We start from the raw sequence: 22,180 nt of genomic DNA, 5'->3' as shown, positions 1-22,180 counted from the left end.
CCGCCACAGCCGGGCTGGGAAGGACCCGGCGGGCCCCCCCCCCAGCGCTGCCATGGCAACGCCCCCGCGCCTCCTGCACTGCGCCTGCGCCCTTGGGCATTTTTTTAAAACCCCCCTCCCCGCGCGCGCGCTGGCGGTTGGTTTGCCCGGGGTGCGCTCGGATTGGCCCGAGCCGGCGGTCCCGCCCGATTGGCCCGGAGCGGGCGGAGGGGGGCGGGATGCGCGCTCTGATTGGCCCGCCGAGGGTGGAGGGGGCGGGGTCGGGGCCCGCGGGAGGTGCCGGAGCGGGCAGAGCGGGCGGGCCCGGCGGGAGCGAGGCGGGTTCGGGGGATCCTCGGTGGGCTCCGGAGGATCCTCGGTGGGCTCCGGAGGATCCTCGGTGGGCTCCGGAGGATCCTCGGTGGGCTCTGGGGAGCCTCGCTGGGCTCTGGGGAGCCTCGCTGGGCTCCGGAGCATCGGCGACACCGGCCCCACTCCCCCCCCACGGCCCCTCCGCTGCTCCCGCGCCGGGGAGAGGAGGAGGAGGGAGGTGGGAAGAGCTGCGGCCCTGCCCCGACCCCGTTCGGCCCGACCTGGATCTGAGGTACCCGCATCGCCCCCGGCCCCCCAGCGAGTGCGCCTCTGGGTGTAAAGAGCGATGAGAGGGAGGGGGTGCTGCTTCGTGCTTGCCAAAATCTGGTAGAAAAAGGGGGGTTTTAAACGAGTTTGCTCTTTCATAGGCTTAAATTCGGGGGTTATTTTGGTTCGTCTTATTTGGCTTGTTTTGGTGTCGACTTTTAACGGGAATCAGCTGTGTGCCGCTGGAAACACGACTGGTGTTCCTCTCATGGAGCAAGAGTTCCTTAAAGGACCGCCTTAAAAATAAAGTCCCTTCCTGGCATCCTGAGGAAACGCAAAGGAAGCGCCTTTTCTTGGCAAAGTTTCGCGCTCCAAATAACTACAAAAGCGACTTCTCGCTTATTTGTTAAAAGGTGTCGAGGCGTTTGCCAAGTGATGCGGGCTGTCAATTGTTTTGTGTTTTACTTGATACGATTGGTTTACGAGGCTCAAAAGAATCTGCTCGTGTAAATAGGTTAATGTAGTTACTCACTGATTTCTTCAGGGCTCTTTGAAGTCTGATGGCAAGTTTTGCACTATATTATTTAGGCTAAAGCTTTATTTCAGAGGCCTTCAAAGCTTAAGTGGATTGTGTTCTTGCTTTAAATAAAGTGACTAAAATAGAGCTTTGGGAGGCTGATCTAATCTTAAATTTGTCTAAATCAAGCTTTTCTGTGTGCTATGGGAGTTTCTAATTACTGGTAACTCTCTTCTTCCCTAAACTCTATCCAGAGCAGCTTTTCCTTGGGCTTTGTATGCAGACTTCTGTTTTGGCCTACACATCTTCCAAGGCTGCAGGAAGAAACTGTCAGGTGGAAAATAAAAGTTTTGTGTTGACTTTGTAACTCTGACAACTTCGTAGGGCAAACTTTCTTCTCTGTTGAGCTGGTCTTGAAACAAATAAACACAAAATACCAACAGCTTATGTATCCCCTTTCTTGTTTTTACTGTGTCACACCTTTGCTCCTTCTTTTAAACATTATAAGATAACGATGTACCTTTATCCACTTTTTACCTCTGTGATCCTCTTCCCAGATTTGTTCCCGAGACGATGGTCCCTTTCAGTTTCCCTCTGTCCAAGTGTGCACTTTGGGACCCGGTCCCCATGGGTGATGTCATTGGAGCACACGTTACCTACTACAGGTATCAATAACCTCTTTTTTTTTTTTTTTTTGTGAAACTGAAGGTTAAAATAAATCATAAATTGCGTGATTCAAAGCCTCATTTTGTCTTTTCATTCTGTTGTATGGCAAGGCACAAAGGCTTATATGTTATAAGCATATAGGGATTTTTATTGGAAAGATTTGAATTTCCCTTTATGTGATGTAGCACGAGTGGGTTGGAGGGGTCTCAGTCTAAAGTAACTCAGTTTCTTTCAGTTTTCTCAAGTGACTGCATATTTGGAGCTTTCTTGTTTTTCAGAGAAAAACATGGTTTTTCAAAATGAGATGCATGGTGTGTCTCAGGTAAAACTTACAACTAAACATTTAACTTGCTTCAGTCATCTGGCTTAAAATGTTAAAAGTTCCTATGTTTTGGTTCTTACTGTTTGCTTAGAATTAGTCTAGAGGCAAATCTGAAGCACTTTGGCGTTTCTAGGGCAGGATATTCCAAATCCGACTTGAAAAACAAATGGAGGGTAAAATTTAATCATTACTACTTGTAGGGGTAATTTTTCTGTAGATGCTAAAAAAATCTTGTAGTTGTTAGAGCAGGTATATGGATATTTGTGCATATAAGGGTGGATAGTCCTTACATAAGGGGCCTCCACTTGAATTTGCCACACAGTCTTCTTTGAGTTAATATTAAAACCTCAACATTTTAACAAAGTTTAAAATAAATTACTTTTGTGGAGGCACTTCACTTACTCTTGAGCAGGTAGGATGTGAGGCACCATCACCATATTCACATAAACCAGTAGCTTCATTTTCAACTTTGACTGCTTTTTGGGTCAAAATCAGATAAGCTCTTCCAAGCTAAAATAACACTGATGTATTTACTGCCCTAGATTCCAATTTACTACATTTTTTACCAAATAGTGGTTTTATAATTACTTAACCTTTCTCCATACTTGCATTCCTGTGTCACTGAGCCCAGTCTGCTGCTGCTTTAAGCATCCACAGTAAATATAGTGCTAAAATGAGTTACCACCACTTCAAAATTAGTTAAGCTTCTTTGCCTATTTTACTCTTTAAACTTTTGAGGCTTTTTGAAGGTTTTTTCTTTTGCTTTTAGTGTTTCTAACTTTTCCTGCATGCTATTAAAATAATTCACTTGTGTGCATCTCTAGTTCTTGTGACAATGGTGCCCTTCGGATGAAAAGGCTTTTCCCTCTCATTGTTGCTTATTCTCCATAGGAAAAAAAAAGCTTCTTCTATCTGCTTGCTATTTATTCTCCACAGGGAAAATTGTTTCCCTTCTGATGTTGGTTTGCTGGACTAGTCAAGCCAAATGTTCTTGGTAAAGATGGTTTGTGAGTTAAACTTGCTTGTTGTCTCTCCTTAGAAACCCCAAGTTGTCTCTGCTGGAGAAAACCTTGCGTCTTGCCTATCGCCATGCAAAGCAGAGTGAGAAGAAATCACTTTCCTGTTTTTTGCTTGGGACCCTTGCACTAAGTGAAGGTAATTTTGAGCATGAGGTGAACAGTCAGTATTGGGTGGTTGAGTAGCCTGAGTTGTTGCTCTTGGACTCTTAACTTTATTTATTTGTTTTAAAGATGGGGAAGGCGTAACGCTGACCATAGACCGCTTTGATCCTGGTCGAGAAGTTGCTGGTGGATCGGGCAAAATTCCGACTGCACCTCTTCCTGGAGACTTCTTGATTCCATGTACAGTTAATGCCTGGGGGCCTTCTTCAGATAATGTTATAGTGCACAGTGCTGAAGATATCAGCTCGGCTTTCAAGGTTGGCAGCTCTCAGCTGGGTCTCTTGAACAATAAACTGTCTGCGAGGCAGGAGGCTGGACTATGCGCAGGGCTTGATTTCCAACACAGCAAGCTTGTGGCTGAAGCAAGACTATGTAATTAATTATGTGAAATGAGCTGCTTGAGTGTCATTGAAAAGTGTATTGGAAACTGTTGAAATCAGTTAGTCATCACAGGTGTTTAAGGATTACCCACTGTTTAATCTTGGAGTAAAATCTTCCTGTCTGACCAAAGTTTTTCAGCTGGTTTAACCACCAAAACCAGCGAAACAGTGATTGCAGCAAACTTACTTAAACAAGAGAAAACAGCTTTTTTTTTTTTTTTTTTAAACTCTCATGAGTGAATTGCAGTGTTTAGGCAGTTGTTGATAAGGTGTTGCTAGGGAAGTGGCTCACAAGAAACATGTAAAGCCTTATGTAGGTTAGTAGCCATAGCTACTGTGCCTGTCATTTCTATGCTCTTCTGTAGACATAAAGACTACTAAATCCACCTTCCATTCCTGTAAATTTTTCCCTGTAGTTGTTGTAGTGTGTATCTTATAACACAAATTAAGCTTGCTTTGCATCTAATTTCTCATGATTATATATCCAAATGTTAAATTACAAACTTTCGGATTGCAGGTAAAAATAACGTCAATAGATCAGCTTGAGCCTTCTAGTTGTCTGTTACTTATATAAAAGTATAATAACTCTAAGTTATTTTAATACATCATAAAACAATTGCAAGGTATGCATCACTAATTTTTAATGTATTCTATGTTAGTCATTATGTTTGGTAGAGCAATGAACTTTAGAGAGCTGGATTAATGGCTTTTTGCATCGTACCAGTTGCAGTAGTAGCTATGATGAATGATTTGATTTCCTAATGTAATACATCTTGAATCGTGGTAATCACAGGAAGATAATTTAGTGTATTTAACTCTTCTTTTTTCCTTACTTCTAGGGTCTGCAGAATGGTCTGTGCAGCAAAGAATCACTGGATCTTTCTAAACTGCTCACTGTTAGAGCTCACATTGTTTTCACAGAAAACCTGGATAACCTACATTTTAATTTTCACTGGGCTTCTGTTACTGTGGCAAATACCTTGGAATACACCCCTGTGAAGTCTGTCCCAATTATTCCAACAGCCCTGGCAAGAAATTTGAACAGCCCTATGAGTATTGCACAAGTTCGAGGAACCTGTAAATGTGGGTGAGTAAAGGGTATTGCTAAAGCTGTCAGAGTTACCTGGCAGTTTGCTGCCCTTCTTAAAGGAGGTAGGTTGGAGAAACCTCAGCTGTACTTTTCTTTTTAGTAAAATAGCTGGCATAAAAATAACAGAACTCCTGGTCTTGGAAAAATACTGCAAGTTATGAACAAGAAACAGGAAATGGGGTGGAGCAAAAACACTAACTGGTTCAGTAGAAGTTCTTCTCGCTCTTGGCTTCAGTAGAAGGATCTTCCTACTGGGGTAGGGAGACACACCTCCAGATAACATAATAAATATAAACACCATCCAGCTTTTTAAACACCATCAGTGCTTGTCCTGGGATGCAAATCAAAGCTTCTTGTGTTAATGGTGCTTCTAAGATGGTATTGGGGAGTCATCATTCTGACTGGGAACTAATTTGGTAGGATGAGCTAAGGATAGATCAGGGAAATAATTTGAAGCAACTGAATGTTATTTTACTTGGAGAGAGAGACACTTTGCATCTCCAAAAGTTACTCTTCAAATTTAACATGACTTGCACTTCTGGATTTGTTGTGAATACTAATTCTAGTGTTCACTGAAATACTGGAATTAGTACTACCAATAAGTACATTTTATCCTTGATAATTCTTTCATACATGGGGACTGGATGAAAAGCTGAGGAGTTGCTGTAAAATGTGGAGAAGAATAGTTTTGATTATTTTTCCCCAAACTTCTTTTCTCACAGTATTTTCTAAACTTGTATTTTTCCTCTTTAAGATTTTTTTCTGAGACTGCCTTCCAAAATACTAAAAGAAACCCCAACTCCTGCTTTCTTTCAGCTACCTTACTATGGACCAAACACGGAAATTACTTTTGCTGCTTGAGTCCGATCCCAAGGCTTATGCTCTGCCGTTAGTTGGAGTGTAAGTGTTTTGCTCTGTTGGTCCAGACTAATACACATTGATTTGCCATGTATCTGAGGGATTGCACAGTGAGAACTTGGTAACAGAACTGGCTCTAACTGGATATTTTTCCTTACTTCTAGTTGGCTGAGTGGAGTTACTCAGATCTGTAGTCCTCAAGTCTGGGCCTGTTGCTTGCGATATTTATTCAGTTCTTCGATTCAAGAAAGGCAAGTCACTTTTATAGGTAAAATAAAACACAGAAGCTGCCTGGAAATGTATTCCACAGAAATGCATGGCAGCATGGGCTCTGTTCAAAGATATTTGAGGGAACGCTGTGATTTATGTGTTGTATAGAGGTAAAGCTGTCTGGTTTAAATGTTCTTTTTGGTTTTGGCTTCTGCCTCAAGAATTTTCTGTGACTGAATTGTTGGAAAGCTGGGCTGATATCTCAAAGACAGAAGAGGATAAACATTAATATCATGAAGGTCACTGCATTTTAGTTTAAATAAGAAGCTGTAAGCAGGAAATACTACTTTAAACAGTGATGGGGTTTTGGTTTCGGTTTTTAGCTTTTCTTATGGGTATTTTCTTTGACATAAGCTTTCTCCCTGGTTGTACCTGACCAACATATTGAAGCATATTGCTGAGCAGCTAATACTGCCCTGTTATGACTTCCTGTTAAATATTCAGGGTTTGTTAATAGTATTTGCATTCTGGGGTGGGTTTTTTTTCTTTATGATGTTAGTAGATAATCATTCCTAATTCTCTACATCTTTTCACTTGTGATGTTTGCCAAGTTATATTTACAGGAAAGCTGGGAGGGAGTTCAGGTGTTTACAGTTTAAAACTGCGCTTCAGTTAAATGAAACTTTAAAATATGCTGTATGCATAAGCACTTCTTTTGCTTGACCACACCTGTTTTTAAGTTATAAAATAAAACCACATTTGGTGAATAAATAAAACCACATTTGGTGAATAAATGTGTTCCCTTAACAACCTAAATACATCCAAATACAGATAAGAGCCCAATTAGATTATTAGATAGGCAAGTTAGATGCTTGACTCTCATTATCTCTCACTGATTTCATCATGGAACTGGATTAGGGAGATTTGATGAACCATGCAAACGGAATTAACCTCTGCAGGCTAACTGGTTAATCTGCCTCAAACATTTTTAACTCTTTAAGTTGTAAGCATAATTTTGAAGTTGTATGTAAATGCGTTTTTCAAGCATCCTGTTTCTACTGCTTTAGAGAAATATATTATTTAAAGCAAAAGCAAACAAAAAATCTACAAACAAGCATATTAGAAGTGCTATAAAAAAAAAGTAGTGCTGCCTTTTCCTGGAAAATACATTCTTGTCATTATCCTTGAACTTTTGTGTTAAATGCTGACTTGTTACTCCTTGTTCTCAACTTGTAGGAAAAAACCTTCAATATAATTTTTTCTTTTAATTTCTTTGCTAATGAGAATTTTTTTGATGTTTAGGGATAACTGAACCACTAAGTGTCTCTATAGTACATCCTCAATTGAATTCTAAAAAGAAAATTAAACACAGTATCATTTTTACAAATGTTTTCTTCTATGCTATTCTTGAAGTCTTCCAGGAAGTAATTTAAAGTACTAAGTGATCATAAAGGTTTGAACTACAAAGGAGATTAATTTCTCTACTTTTCCTTGATTCTTACCTGTGGTTTCAATCATAAATCCACCTGCTTCATCTATATCTCAGTACCACTCAAAGGGCTGTGATTCACCAGTTTGTTAAACCATGTGAAAATTTACTCCCTGTATTGAGAATCTAAGGGCCTTCTTCCTGATTAACTTTTTTAAAGATGCGTTTTTCTTCTATTGTAGGGTTTTTTCAGAATCTGGGAGTTTTCTTATTGTGCTTTATTCATTGACACACAAGGAACCAGAGTTTTATGAGTGTGTTCCGTGCAGTGGACAGGCTGAACTGGGGTTTCAGATCTTGACTTGCCATGACACAGTACAGCTCTTCAAAGTAAGTGGCTTGGTTTCCTGCTGCATCGTGGTACTTCAAAAATTGCCTTATAATGTGACCCAAATGGAACTGCAGTGCTTGATAATGATGTAGCTCTATAAAGATACCTTTTCCCAGTGACTGCTGTAAATTCAGTTTGTCCCTCAAGCTGGGAGATGACTTCCAAAGTCAGCACTGCTCGCTCTTCTAACAGCATTAAGGATCTGTCTTTGAAATGTGCTGTGTTGTGCTCTCCTGCCCGTGACTTTGGCTTTATGGGCAGAGATTCAGACTTCCTATAGCATTTGTTAATCTGGTGTGCTGTGTGTGCACTGGCCACATCCAACAGCTGCTGTGGGTGATGCTTTCTAGAGAGCAAAGCTGAGAACTGTGCTTTGCTTGAAGTTGAATGCAAAAAGAAATTCAGTGGTCACTAATCAACAGGTCTCTTGTTGCGCTGCAGTAATCGAGTATGAACAATTTTATCTTTTTGCAAAGTAACCCTTTGAAAGAATTTTATGATACAGACCTCTGGGACATAATTAGTAAGGTTTGAGGAAATTCTAGGAAATGGTAGTTCCTTGTGTCTTTTCCTAGGCTTGTTCAGAATCTGAATTGTCAATCTGCCCAATAAGTGCTGCTGTACTCTGGCAGAGAAGCAGCGACTTTAGTGTGTGTCCTGTGCTGTGTTTACTCTGTTCTTCCAATTAAATTTCCCTGGTCAGGACTACCTTCCACCTTTAGCCTAAGTGCAGCTTAGCTTTCTGAAGATGACCATCCTCTCAAGAGAGATTCACTTCTGTTGCCTCCAGGACTTGCCCAGCAGTGGTGTGTGAAGCAGTGTAGGAAGATTTGCTGTTTCCTATGGTGGTGGAGGCTTGTGGAGGAGTGTGTGAGCAGTTACAGCAAGGAAGCATCTGCTCATGGCTATAAATAGCCCAACCACTTCACAGAGTAGCAGGGCAACAGTGTTAAACAGGAAGGGAAGTTGCCTCCCTTCTTGCAGTGGTGAAAAATTTGAAAGTAGAGGACAAGCAGAAAATAAGCCTATAAACGTCCTTAAAACTGTTTTATTGGGAGTGGTACCTCAGTGACTGAAAGTTTGAATGTTTCATGCTTCACAAATATGGAACACTTTCTTCCAGAATGTTGAACCCTCAGACAAGACCCCTATCCAATTTGAGCTGAGTGCAGAAAACCAAAATGCAGAAACTGAGTTCTTCAGCAGAGTTTGCAAGAAACTTCCAATCAGAAGGTAAATCTTCCAGACGTCACTTATATGCAAAAATGAAATGTTTATTTGATGAGGTTTCTGACCTCTTCTGTGCTGTGTGTCAGTTTAGCTGTGCATACATGTTGTTGCATTAAAATCTTTGTATGTCCTTTTGTTTATTCCTAGAGTTAATATTTTTCAAGGGAGGTGGTCGAGTTGACTTGTAGTCCAAAAGAAACTACCCAGATTTCTGCTCTTAGTAGTGGTGGTTGTAATTTATACTGTCAATGTTTCTAAAAAGGCTTCCTTACTGATGAAGCTTAGTTCACTATATTAAGCTTTGAGATGTGTCCTTTGAAGCAAATCTCTAACTGAAATCTACTTAAGTTGGTAAAAATTCCTTTTTTCTTCCCACTTCTCAGAGCTCTGAGACCTGGATAGGTTGAAATTTTAGGAATTTTTCATAACCTGGCTTATCCATCAGATTTTTATCTTTAACTGAGATGGCCTTTATTTTCCTTCAAACAATGTTACAATCTTTATTGTAGCACTTCCTATCTTTAGTATAAATCAGTGCTTTGCTGTTAGAATGTCACTTAAAAGGTGTGTATGTGTGAGGCTGTAGGGGAGGGAGGGTTGGTATCTCTTTGCCCAGAAGCAGCATTTGTACTTTCACTGTTTGATCTTAAAATTATTTGCTGTGTGAACTCCCCTGTCTAAGCAGAGAGAAGATGGATAGCAACTGCTTCTTGGAAAAATGATGCTGATACTGCACTGTAGATGGCACAGTGAAAAACATGAAATTTCGTGTTACTGCTGCCAAATCTGACAACCAAACGTTTTCACTTTGATTTATTTTGGTTTTAGTCCTCTCCAGGGCTCTTCACCCAGCAAGTTGTCAGCAAGCGATCACGACTCTGGTGTAGAAGATGAGGATTTATCCCCCAGACCAATTCCAAGTCCTCACCCAGTGAGCCAACAGGTAAGTAAATAATTGCTCTGGGCATCTCAAGTGTGACACTTGGAGCAGCAAAACTCATTTTAAGGGGACTGGAGAGCGTAAAGCCTCTGTCTCAAAGTGCTAGAAGGGGAAAACAGAATTGAAGAAATGAACTGAGAGTCCTGACTCCTGCTCTAGTTAACCTGCCTTTATTCCAGTATTCTAGGCACTTTAATTCCTCTGTATGCTAGAATTTGGAAACAGAGATAGTAGTTTGTACTTTAGGAATCTTGCTGCTGTTCAGTGGAAGAGCTGTGGTGTCTGAAGCAAAGAGAGACAGCAAACCCGTGTAGTTTTGGGTGAATAAGTAAATAAAGATTTGCTGTCCTTTTTTTACTGAAATGTATACAAATACAATAAATAGCAGCCCTTGTACAGTCTAGAAGGATGTGACAGTTGTGGATTATTAAATATGCTCTGTTGTACCAATCTCCTGGGTCTAAAAATAGTAAGAGGGAGCATGTAATCTTCTTCTAGAAGGGGACTTTGAAATGACATGGAACACTCATTTGGTACACATGGCTGTTATGCTGTATGAAAGCAATTTTTTTCTTTTCAGAATGACCCCAGAGAGCTTGCTGCTTTTTCTGTATCTGGATTCTCCAATCTTTTAGGAATATATTTAATGTGTAGTTGATTTCGAGCTCATGATCATCATACGTTGATTGTAAATTAAAACATTTTCTTTGAGGAAATTCTGCATGTAAAGATCAGATAATATTTTTAAATTATCTTAAATTTTTGTAATTATCCCTTCAGGTTACCAGGATTTTTCCTTCAGTGCCAGAACTGTCACTTATTTTGGACGGGAGTTTTGTGGAACCAGGACAATTGTCTAAGCCTGTGGGGACTTCAAATGCTAAAAGTCTACCCTCAGTGCCAAATCAGCCTATTAAAAAGAAGTCCTGCTTGAGGTCTACATATCATCCCACCCAGCATTCTGAAAACAGGCAGAATTCTTCTGCTAATATGGGAGATCCCTCTTTGAGGCAATTACCAAATGCTATAAGCCAGAAAATTCCAGCTTCGATGCCTCCCAGAGGAAAGCAAGCTCTAGTACAGCAGCAGATGCACTGTAAGAACACTTGCCCTCAGTCAAGAAAAAGTTCAGGGTCATCTTCTCCTTCAACCCCTTGTAGTGGGCCTTCCCCAGAGACATCCGTGCACCACCCCAGAAAGCCATCGGAAAGACTTGTGTTGAATCCCGAAAGTGTCACACCGCAGGGAGAGCCTCCGGTTAGGAGAACATCAGTATCCAGTTCCAAGCAGCTTCCTGCTGTTACACAGCCAGTCCTCTACAACTCTGCTTTCTCACCAGAGAGCTGCAGACACCCAGCAGACCTGCAGGTGCCAGCTCAAGTGCCACCTTGCTGCCCGGCATGCAGCTGTCAGTGTCCTGCTTCCATCCACTATAATCTGGTAAATTCGTGGCAAGGAATTGCAAAAATGAGCCCCAAACATGGAGCTGAGATGCAGTTGGAGATGGCTCAGCAGAAGCCCTGTGCAGTGCTCCATCAAAATATCACTTGCCCAAATATTTGCTGCAATCCAGGATATGCCACAGGCAGCCCTATAAGCCCGAGCTATCATGGGAAAGCAGGGAGCTGTTCTCTGGACAGCAGCCTGTCACCTGGAACGAGGATGCCGTCCCACTCGAGCCCACAGTGCTGTGCAGCCCACTCGCCCTGCCTGCACACGCCTGCTTCTAAAGCAGGATCAGATAATGGAATGATGGGATTATCTCCAGATGCATACCGGGTTCTTACAGAGCAAGACAGACAACTCAAATTACTTCAAGCTCAGGTTTGTGGAAATGGCAGCTTTCTCCTCTGGCCTCTTAGTGATTATGCTTTGATAATTCCCCCTGCCAAAGGAATTAAATTAACTGTTGTCTATCTGTGTTGGAGCAAGGGAGCCTGTCATACCAGCTGCAGTTTGGGGTTGGAGAGGGGTCCTGATGAGCTCTGCTCGTTGGTGTCCCTTAAATGAAAACTATTTGGCTCATATCTAATTGAGTTTTGCGTTTATTTTATCACATTACCACAACATAAAAGTTTCCCTTTAGCACCCTTTTGCAATGCAAAATGTATAAATGCCTTGCCATATATAAGGTTTTTCTGTGTAAAAAAAAATAATCTACTGCGTAGGCTTTGGAATTATTGTAAGCACACAGATGAAGCACAGAATGTTCTCATCTGTTGCTTTGTCCACCTGCAAGCCTGCACCTCCCTGAGCTTTTGCTTTGAAGATTTCAGCTATCTGCAGCAGACTGGCAGGATTCATTAGATCTGTGTTGCTGTGCTGGAAAAATGGGCTTTGGGCATCTCACTGAGTTCTGTTACCTTACCAGGTTAAGCTTCTTCAAGATATCAGCCCTTTAATTAAATTGTTGTCTCTGTATTTTGCAGAGCATGACTTGGGGCTGAAGAGCCAGAGTTTAAATTTTGCTGCTGGTGATGAATGGTACGAATAGGAAAGTTGTTCATAGTACTTTAATTAGAAAATTACAGCTGAAATAAGATTTTGGTATAGTTCCTGTATGTGAAATCAAGCTCTCAAAGCGGAGAGGGATACCTCTGCTTATTGCAGAAATGCAGCCTTTACTGGTATTTTTCCCCAAAGCTACAAACTGATCGGTGGACAGGATGGGTGCAAATCCTAGAGTAAACACTGCCTAGGCAACCTCAATTTTATCACTTAAGTGCTTAGTTTAGTAATTAATACAACGTTGGTGTAGGGATAGTTGGCATATAAATGGCTGGCTGGTAAGTTGGTAATAGGCTTTGTATATGAATGAAAGGGACAAGGAATACTTCCAACAAGTGTGGTGCAAATAGGCTTTACTCAAGCTGTCTTGGTGCTGGCTTTGCCAGTGTGCTTAAACCTCTCCTTTGCTAGCTCTGCCAACATCAAAATTGGTGTTTTGATTAATGCTCTGTGCACTGCTGAGAACTGGAAGGTTATCAGAACTTCTTTGGCAGCTCAGCCTGGACTTGAATCCAGATCTTAGAGGGACGCAGTTTAGTAATTCACTTTTGCCTAGGATAGTTTGTATTTTCATCGTGCAAATCGTAACTCTGTGATAACTGTTACAGATCCAGCGCTTACTGGAGGCACAGGCTCGCCAGACGTGTTCCTCCGAGCCGGCAGCAGCAATCCATGCTCTGCAGCCTGAGAAGCAGAGGGACCTCGTTTCTATGGAAACACAGACCTCACCTCGTCCGCACAAGAGGAGAAGCGTGAGCGTTGCTGTGAGCACAGGTAACGCTTTTATTCTTTTAAAATAGACTGGCACCGCTTTTTCTGGATGTTTCTGGGATTTGTTTGGGCATGGAGGGAATGTTTTGCAGAACTGCTGTGCAAATGTGCACCTAGATCCACAAGCCAGTTAAGTTCTCTTAGTGTTATTTGCAAGTTTAGGCTGGAGTTACTTTTGTCTTTGGGCTGTAATGGCAGTGATTGCCATCACTGAAAGAATTACTTTTCCAATAGCTTTAGGAAGATCTTCTATTTAAAACTGCGCCTTATTGAAAGAAAAATCCATGTCTTTTTTTGAATGAATACACTGTTTTGAAAAGTAATAGCTTCTGTGCCATATAGTGTTCTAATAAATATATTATTGATGTTGTTTGTAAATCATGCATGAAGAGGAGACTGTATTTGCTTTAATTTAGGCAAGTTATGCAGCTGTGTCTGTAAAGTTACATATTAATGTATTGGTTCCTGTTAAATCCGTGGAAATATTTTGGTTAGTCTGGAGGAAACTTTCGAACAGGCTTAAGGTCAGTGCATTAAAATGACTTATTTCATTAAGTATGCTTTGGAGGAAACAAGGACTTGAATGATGTTTTGGCAACTCTTAGCTGATTTAAACCCTAAATCGCTTTTTAAAATGGTGAAAAAAGGTGAATTGGAGAAAATTATTCCCCTAGCTTTACAAAGCCGAAGCGTCTCAGGAGAAAGTAATGACTTCCTTAAATGGGAAAATCTTTAATTTTTGTTGTAGGTGCTAGTTTATTTTGGAATACAGCCTCAGAAAAACAAGATGACTCCATACCACAAGGGAAAAAAGAGGATGAAGAGATTTCCAAGGAAGACATAAGCATCTCAATTAGTGCTGAACAAGATGCAAGTAATACAAGTATTGCTTCTTCTTTAAGAGTGGTTGACATTCCCAGCTTCGTAGAGAGCACTCATCTTGTGGAGGAAGGAACTAATCAGAACATTCCCCAGTAAGTAACCAGAAATATCTTCTGTTCACATAATAGGCTGAGCTACCTTTCATAAGTTACTATTTTCATAAATTTTTTTATCCTTGGGAATTGTAAATAGTCACCTGACTTCAGTTGTTGTGTTCTTTCCTTCTTTCTTTGTCAGTTGTGCATCGAATTGTGCAGCTCACCAAAACACAGTTGCCTTTAGAGTCTGCATTTATCACTCGTGCAGGTTTAGCTTGCCTACCTATCAGCAGGAGCTGATGGCAAAAGCCTTTAACTTGGAAAAGCATGTACAGTGCTGGCAACATTCCTTTTCTTACCTTAAATCCTGACTGGAAAAGGAGATGCTGCTATAGGCAGTTGTTTTCTACAGTGGCTTTTCCCTGTCAGCATTCAGAACTCTTCCAGTCCTGAGGGTCTTGGGATGAAGCGTTTATGGTTATGTGTCTGTTCCCTGAATTTTTCTAGATTTTATACCTAATTACTTCGTGTGTAGTGAATGCAGGTACTGACTTCACTACTGTTTAATAGTTTTTAAGCTCAGATTCTTTATAGTGCAATGACTAATCTCAAACAGATTTCAGAAGTGATTTTATAACTTTTTAATTTTCTATGTGGATGTTATTTCTACATATGGAATAGCTCAGCAATTTAGCACTGTTAGTGATATAATATTCTCTAAGTATAAAAAGCCAAAGGAGAAGGAATGCCCTTCCAGTTAAATTAGGTTTCTAAAATAATCATATTGAGAAAGATGTTGGTAATTAAACTATAACTTAAACATTCATAGTCCTTGATTAAATACTCTCTGCAAACATACGCTGCTGCCATAAATATGATGGATTCAAATCAGTCTTCTGAACATTGTATATTAGGAAGATGCCATTTAAGATTCTCTTCAACTTGAGTTCATAAACCTGCAGAATAGCTGTATAAGTATCTCATAGTAAGAATGTAGAGCATCACCCAGATTTCTTTGAGGAGGAGGGAACATTTTTGGAAATGATGAATAATTGCTAGTGTAACAGCAGCTGATAACCTACATTGACTATCTGGTATATCACGTGGTTTAAATCTTATCGCTTTCAACATAGGCAATTGATCAGTTGAGTTCTGAAATTCCCTTATCTTACACTTGTCTCCTCAGGAGGAACAGGAAGGGGGAGGAGGGTCACTTAAGGATCTCCTCGGGATGATGGTAGTGTTGATATGTCTGGTCTCCAAAGGCGTATGCAATGCACACACCAGCTGGCTGAGGGGGATGCAGAGCATCATGTTGTAACTTGTTCTAGAGTATTTACCCTTTTTACCCTTTATTGCTTCTCTTTCACATCTGATTTGGGGAAATATTTCAACTAGGTGTTTGTTCTCAGTTCGATACTGAGTGTGCACTGTGTAACCTGTAACTGTGTGGGGAGTTGTTAAACTACCACAGGATCAGTTACTCACCTTGGTAAAAAAACCCAGCTTTTTGAATAAGTCATGTTTCAGAGAATGTGGAAGATATTTGTTCCTGAAGGCTTTTAAGTGTATATATGAATGCTGAAACATAAAAAAGAACTCAAATTGTTAATAACCTTCTTTTCATCTGCCTTAAGGTTGTCATAGAGTGTCATTGAGTTTTGACTAGTCCAGAGAAGCCATTGCCACTTTTAAATCATCTTTTGAAAAAACTCTTACAGTGTTACACTGCAATGTGTATTTCCTCAGTCCTCCAATGACTTTTGAAAGAAAGTGACTGCAGAAAGGAGCAAAGCCTCAAGCAGCAGACAAACCAAAAGGATCCGTTTCCAGTACTCGATTTTTCTCCTCCTCTGTTCATGAAATGATAAGGTAGATGTAATGATAATCATGCTTTTTCTGTTTCAAGGGAGTTTCAAGCTCTGTTGGTGTTCTCTTCCAGAAATGGAAACGTCTCCCAGGCGCTTGTTCGCCGTTCATCCTTGGAAGAAAGTGTCAGCGTGTCTTTACAGAAGGAACCATCGGAGGGAGCCAGCAACCAGGTGGTGGTAACAAGCGAGCAGAACTCAGAGCCACCCGCCTCGCTGCTGCCTCGGCATCCCTCAGGGGATCAGAGGCTTTACCAGGACTTGCTGGTAATTCACAAGCATTTCATATTCTGCACTCAGTGCAACAGTCAAAACAGCCACTGCTGAAGTTATGATGTGGTATTGGCATCAGCGAAAACTGCGTGTGGTTTTCAAGTTCACGTGTTGTGCTCTACTGAAAGTTCCAAGTTTGTGGTTCTTCATTTTTTTCTAAGGGTTTTAAGTGGTTATTTTGTACTTTGCTCTTTCATGCATACAAGGAGTACTGTCTGCTATCTAATAAATAGTAATTTCTTACTTCAAAGATGTCAGCTGGGAACTTCCCAAATTAGTGACCTTTAAAATAACACAGCATTTTACCTTCAAGTCTCTTAAAGGGCAGAGACTTGAATCTTGAATAATATCAGTATGTGATGTGCTTAAATTCAGAACAGACTCTTACAGAAAGCTTGAAATGTAAGATGTTCCAGTGTTTGACTACACTGCTGTGAGTTTAAGTGATTGCATCTGAACTGAATCTGAATTTGCCTTCTTTGTCAGAATAAGCTATTAACCCATCAAGTTGCATTTGAAGTTGCATAAGAATAAACTAGGATTTAGGTTTTTTACAAGTCCTGCATGTCATATTATTGTCATGTGCTCTCTTCCCCACTCCCTTTTTCTGTAGGGCCAAGTAAACCAACTCCTAAAGTCCTCAGAAGAGCAAGATCACTTGCCTGTAAAATCTGTATTTGTTAATGATGATGGTCCTAAGTATCAGGATATTGGTGGTTCAACAGAAGTGGCTTCAGAGACTGACACAGGAGTGGTGGATAAAGAGAGTGTCATTAGTGCTACACTCAAACAGCTGAAGAGTCTTGGAATAACATTGGACTCACCTGGCAATATGAAGAAAAATACACACAAAGTGGAGAATGCCAGGTAAAATACTGGTGGTTTTTGAATAGCAATTTGTAGATCCAACTGAAAATGAAGATTGGCTCAGTGGGAAAAGGGACTGTGTTCATTGCCACTGGGCATTTGGTTGCAACTTGATCTACGTTTTCTGCAAAGATGAAACACCGGCTCATGCTATGGGCATTTCAGATAGGTTTAAGAGCTCTGCTAGTAAGTCAGATTATTTAAATATAACACCAGTGGTTCTAGCTGCTAGAGCATCTGGTGATCCTTGAAGTATTGTGCACGCAGTAGCATGCAATTCCCTAGAATAATGAGGCTGCTTGAGTAATTTCAATCCTTTGGGCTATGACAAAGTATTCCAGAGAAACACTGGACTTGGGAGACTGAATGTTAAAGAGCTGTGTGTTTTCTCATTGCTTCTTTACCTTTGTCTTGCACTTCACCAGAGTACCTGAAATTGTTATCATGGCCTTGGTATCTAATCAAAACTGGTTCTGTCCTAATTGCTTGTTACTGTTACCATTACCTTGAATGGAGAGACTGCAGAGGCTGGGGAGGGAAACAGCCTTGTTGAAACAGAGGAAGGAACAGAAGCAACTTCTGAAGAAGGGGTTTTAACACAGGAATTTACTTCTGTAGCTGCTTGGACATGGGCTGATTGCCTGGTACAGCTTCACTTTCATACTTATTGTCTTCTTGAACCCAGTATGTAGCTGTTATGTAAACAAAAAATCTGACCACCTCCTAATTAATCTTCAGCCACGTATCAAAAGCTGCTTCCAGTCATACCAGTTTCTAACTCTTTTCTCTCCTTTTTGCTTTAGTTTTATTGGGTGTTTTTCTGGAATTTCTGGGCTACCTTCCCATGGGGAGAGTCTGTTAGTGTTCCTTTACCGTCAATAATGTGCTAATGAGTGAACCATAGGATAGAACTGGAAGTCTTGGGGTTTTTTTCTTCAAACTTGGGGAGCGGGGTGGAGTTCTTCCTTCTGCCACTTTCATGACTGATAAACAATTCTGAGAAAAGGTCTTACAGCTCAGTAGAGAGAGAAACAGCAGTGCAACTCCGCAGCATAATCAGTGGTTGTTGTTCTGAGCCAGTTTATTCTCCCTAAGCAAACTTCAGAATTTGAGCTCAGTTAAATAGGAAACCTCTTAACTATCGACATGAGGGGTTTGGGTTTGTGAACTAGTATATGACACATGTACTAAATGCACTGCTTTATAACCACTGCTGGTGTACCAGAGCTTGTCTTTAACACATAATGTATGCAAGAAATTGGTGTACCAAGCAACAGACTGAATGAACATTTCCTTACTGAAGGATGCTTTAGAAAACTAGAACCTTGCAGGCTTCTGGAAACAGATACTATGCCAGAGTTGCTGTAAAAATCCTGGAATTTGCAGGCACTGAGAAAGAGATGTTCTTTGTCTCTGTCACTGGGCTTGTAGCTTCTATCTAGTTATAAAATTTGAGTTGGATGGTAGAATCCAAAGTCTGAGGATCAGAGGCATGATGTCACACTCACTGTTGAGGAAAACCTGCTTTAAAACCAGAACCAGTTCTGAAACCTGCTGAGTTCTTCATATGAGGGCACTCTGTACTGAATCAGAAGAGAATATGATCCATTCTCTAACAGTGTTTGGATACTGTGGGGTTGAGTAGCTGTTTTTCAGTGAATGCAGAATGTAAAGTCTGGGTGCTGAGCAGCCTGATGAAGCTGTGGTGTTCAGAAGGAAGGACAAATCAGTACAGTGAGCGAAATTATTACATTTTGAAACTCACACTTTCCCTGTAATGCTAAACTAACTTTTTTGGTGCTTTATTTCAGCATCTTGGCATGCATAAATCCTGAAGCAGTGGTGCCTGGATTAAATTATATGTCATTTGCCAATGTCAGCATGTGTGGCTTAACTCCTAACGTTGTTGATCTGAGCATGGAAGCAAACGCTATAGCACTCAAGTATCTCAGTGAAAACCAGTTATCTCGACTGTCTCTCAGTCGCTCAGGCCAAAATCCTCCTGCAGATTTCTCTTTCCAAGACATCTTGCATTCAAATACGGACAAGAGCATGGTGGGTCTTAGCTTAATTTCACCAAACAACATGTCCTTTGCAACCAAGAAGTACATGAAGAGATATGGGCTGATACAGGGCAGCGACAGCAGTGAAGACGAAGAGGAACTGCAGGTTCAGGATGGCAATTCTGGCACAGTCAAAAAAGAAAGCGTGCCAGGCAAAAACTGTACCCCTGTGTTGGACAGCTTCAACCACTGGACTGAATTGTCCAAAAGAATGGATGGAAGACTTCCCATTCACCTAAAAGGTCACAGCAGAGAGTTGACTGTGACTGCTTCTCCACCGGAATTAAACAACCCTATATTAAGAAATATTGCAAATGAAATTTTTCCTCCCAGAGCAGATCAAGCAGATGAAAACTCAGTTCAGTTCTTAAAGGATTTAAAGTCGAAAACCAAATTGTTACCTGGGAGGATTGAATTCACTGAGCAGCCTGGTGGGAAAGATGGAGATACTCAGGTGTTCCCTGGAAATCTGCGTACTCCAACCCTTGAAACGTTAAACCAGTCAAACAGCATAAATTCTGTTGGCACCATTCTTGATGTGAAACAACTCAGGCAGTTGCCAAAGTTGTTCTGAACATCCCCTGAGATGGCTGGCAACCACTGTTACAAATCAGAGGGACCTCTCTGTAAAAGATGACAGGAAACCACGGATTAAGCTGTCTTGGAAGAGGTCCCTCTGCTGCAGCAGTGTAAAACTTCACAGAGCTGAGTTTTCAGCCCAGGTTGGGGACAGCCACCTCTAAGTGCCTGGCTGAGGCAGTGCTGGTCAGCACTGACACATGTGCGCACTTTTGTTTACAGTTAGGTGTGATTTTAAAGCATATGAAAACCTGAGCCCAAGATGTACTCTTAACATAATTTTAACAGTGGTTACTTAAATGGTTTTCTGTTGACTTTTTAAAAACACTGAGTTTTCCATGTTTGTGCCAACTGTGAGCCACTGATACTGTGTGTGGCAGAGCAGGGCAGAGCTAAAGCACTAATTTCTAGAAATTTGCTGAAATGGTTGTATTACTGTGTGTGGGTTGTGTCTTGGGGGGAGGAAAGGGAAGTATAACTGTGGCATTACTTTGCATAAAATTATCTTGAATTTAGCCAAAATGGCACATGTAACTTTCTGTATCATGAAATCTTTGAAGGAAATTGGGGAAAACTAGCACTTTTTAAAAACTTTTTTTGTGAATTTTTTTCTCCCCTTCATGTTTTCTATTTATTTAAAATTACATACTGCTTATAAATGTCAGAGGTTTCATTAAAAAAAAAAAAATTAATCTTTGGCCGTCTGATGGTGCCTTTATTTAAGACACATGCAGCTCCCCAGTCACTGTTAGAATGGTTAACTGGAAGTTCACTGGTTCACCTGCTCTTGAACTCAAGAATTCTGATACTGGGTGGTGGGGTAAGCAAAAATAACAGATTTGCTTTTTTCTGAGTTAATATACAAATGTTCTGTCATCAAGCACTACAGTCTGTCTGTTAATGAAACAGCTCTTTCCCATAACCACCTGCTGATGATACTCCACAAGGTGAAGAAGTTGGTTATTGTTTAACAGGTCCATTTCTGTTATGACTCTGGTTCAGTTTTTAGGTGTCATAGGCTGTTCTGTGGTTAGGATGTGTTGTCCCTGGTGCTGGAGCCCCCCCTGGGTGCCCAGTGCCAGCTGTGACAGCTCTGTCTGCCTCTGGCCGGTGCCTCTGAGGACGTGGCTTGGTGTAACACAGCCCTGTGCTGACCTCCTGGTCTTGGGAATGAGACACCGGTGCTGGAAGTGGTGATTCATTCCCATTCCCACCATTCCTAATGGGAGGACATTTCAGGATGGCAGTCGAGCCACGTGTTTTCTCCCTGCCTGTAGCACATCAGTGTGCTCTAACAGGCGCTGGAACAAACTTTGTTTTAGTGATGGCATTGTCTCAGCAGCGGTTCAGCCTGCGGTGCTGACCTTGGCTTTCCTGCTCTGAGTGTTAAACTAACAGTTGAAACAACCCCCTCTAAAATCCTGGGCCTTTCCCAGTCAAATCCAAAAGACTGCAGTGCTAGTTTGCGGTATGTTTGAGAGGGCACTAATTGCTAATTAATTTATTACAGAATTGGGGTGAGATAAGCCATGTGCCATTTCAAAGCCACTACAGAGAGAGGAAGGCAGCAGCTCCCTTTAAGCCATGTCAGAATTTCTCCTCTCACGGAGCCTCTTCCATCAACAAGAATATTTGCTTCCTTTCAGGAAAGGTGCTACTTTTGCTGTGCTGAAAAAATAAAACCTTTCTCAGTCCCTGAATCGTCCCTGGATCAGGCATAAGCTTATTATCTGCCAGCACATTTTCTGCTGAATCAGTCAAAAAATAGTTAATGTTTTTGAACATTCCAGTGAGATGAATGAGGCAATTCATACCTCTGAGCTATTGTTGCAGGGTTTTGTTCTTTGTTTCCTATTGTAAAATGTCTGGAAACACAGGAAGATGACAGTTGTATTGGTTAATATTTTAAAGACTTTCTTCAAATGCTCCAGGGCTAGAAACAATTTGAAAACAAAAGCCAAACTACTTGCACACAGCTCAGGACAAGGGTGTGGTGTTATATTAAGTTACACAAATCATATAATCTTGGACAGCAACCTCTGAGCGAGCGAAACATTAATTTACTTGACCAAAGCAACAAAAAATCCACCCTTCCCTAAAGCGGCATTTTCCTTTCATAGTGTGGTGCTGAGTAATTTCAAGATGTCTGGGTTTTGGTTTGGTTTTTTTTTTTCCTGAAGCATCTACTACAGTTAGAAGTAAAAAGCACATGGAAAGCCAGGTCTAGCTCAAGCACTGGCTCAGGAGGGAGTGACATGGGGTTGGGGCAGCGCTGTTTGGGTTTGGGGTGGTTTCTTTTTATTTTTCTCCTATGGTTTCTTTTATTAAAATCTTATTTAAAAATCTTTTATTATAATTAAAAATTTTTATAGTGCTTGATTAAAAGGTGCTGGTCCTCCTCGGAGCATCACTGACTGCTTTACTCTGTATCTTTTTGGTTTCTCCCCACTGTTTGCAGGACTTGCTACCTCTTCTGTAGTGAACGCATGGTGGGGGGCCAGGAAGCCCACCCGAGGCAGGGCAAGGGCAGGGAAAGGTGCCACCCCAGGGTCCCCTCAG

The 22,180-nt window shown here is 41.2% G+C and overlaps 1 protein-coding gene across 2 annotated transcripts; it reads left to right on the top strand.

Annotated features, from left to right (window-relative positions):
* Positions 1–390: 390 nt before the first annotated feature.
* Positions 391–20,587, top strand: STIL (STIL centriolar assembly protein). Of its 2 annotated transcripts, XM_050307135.1 has the most exons (16): positions 391–583; positions 1,633–1,740; positions 3,103–3,218; positions 3,314–3,501; positions 4,464–4,711; positions 5,531–5,614; positions 5,737–5,823; positions 7,454–7,601; positions 8,726–8,835; positions 9,661–9,775; positions 10,553–11,596; positions 12,889–13,054; positions 13,800–14,025; positions 15,914–16,106; positions 16,726–16,979; positions 18,791–20,587. In XM_050307135.1, exons 2-16 carry the CDS (start codon positions 1,649–1,651, stop codon positions 19,614–19,616), a joined length of 3,897 nt encoding a protein of 1,298 aa, XP_050163092.1. In that variant the 5' UTR covers positions 391–583; positions 1,633–1,648; the 3' UTR covers positions 19,617–20,587. The 2 variants fall into 2 exon arrangements, with proteins under 2 accessions (XP_050163092.1, XP_050163093.1); XM_050307136.1 differs by lacking the exon at positions 10,553–11,596 and having other exon boundaries at positions 18,791–20,586.
* The last annotated feature ends 1,593 nt before the right edge of the window (positions 20,588–22,180 follow it).

This window comes from Myiozetetes cayanensis, unplaced genomic scaffold (genome assembly GCF_022539395.1).
Source record: "Myiozetetes cayanensis isolate MyiCay16 unplaced genomic scaffold, myiCay2020 scf12, whole genome shotgun sequence".
Classification (NCBI taxonomy): domain Eukaryota; kingdom Metazoa; phylum Chordata; class Aves; order Passeriformes; family Tyrannidae; genus Myiozetetes; species Myiozetetes cayanensis.
The sequence above is the reverse complement of the archived record's forward strand: the minus strand, read 5'-3'. Positions and strand labels throughout refer to the sequence as shown.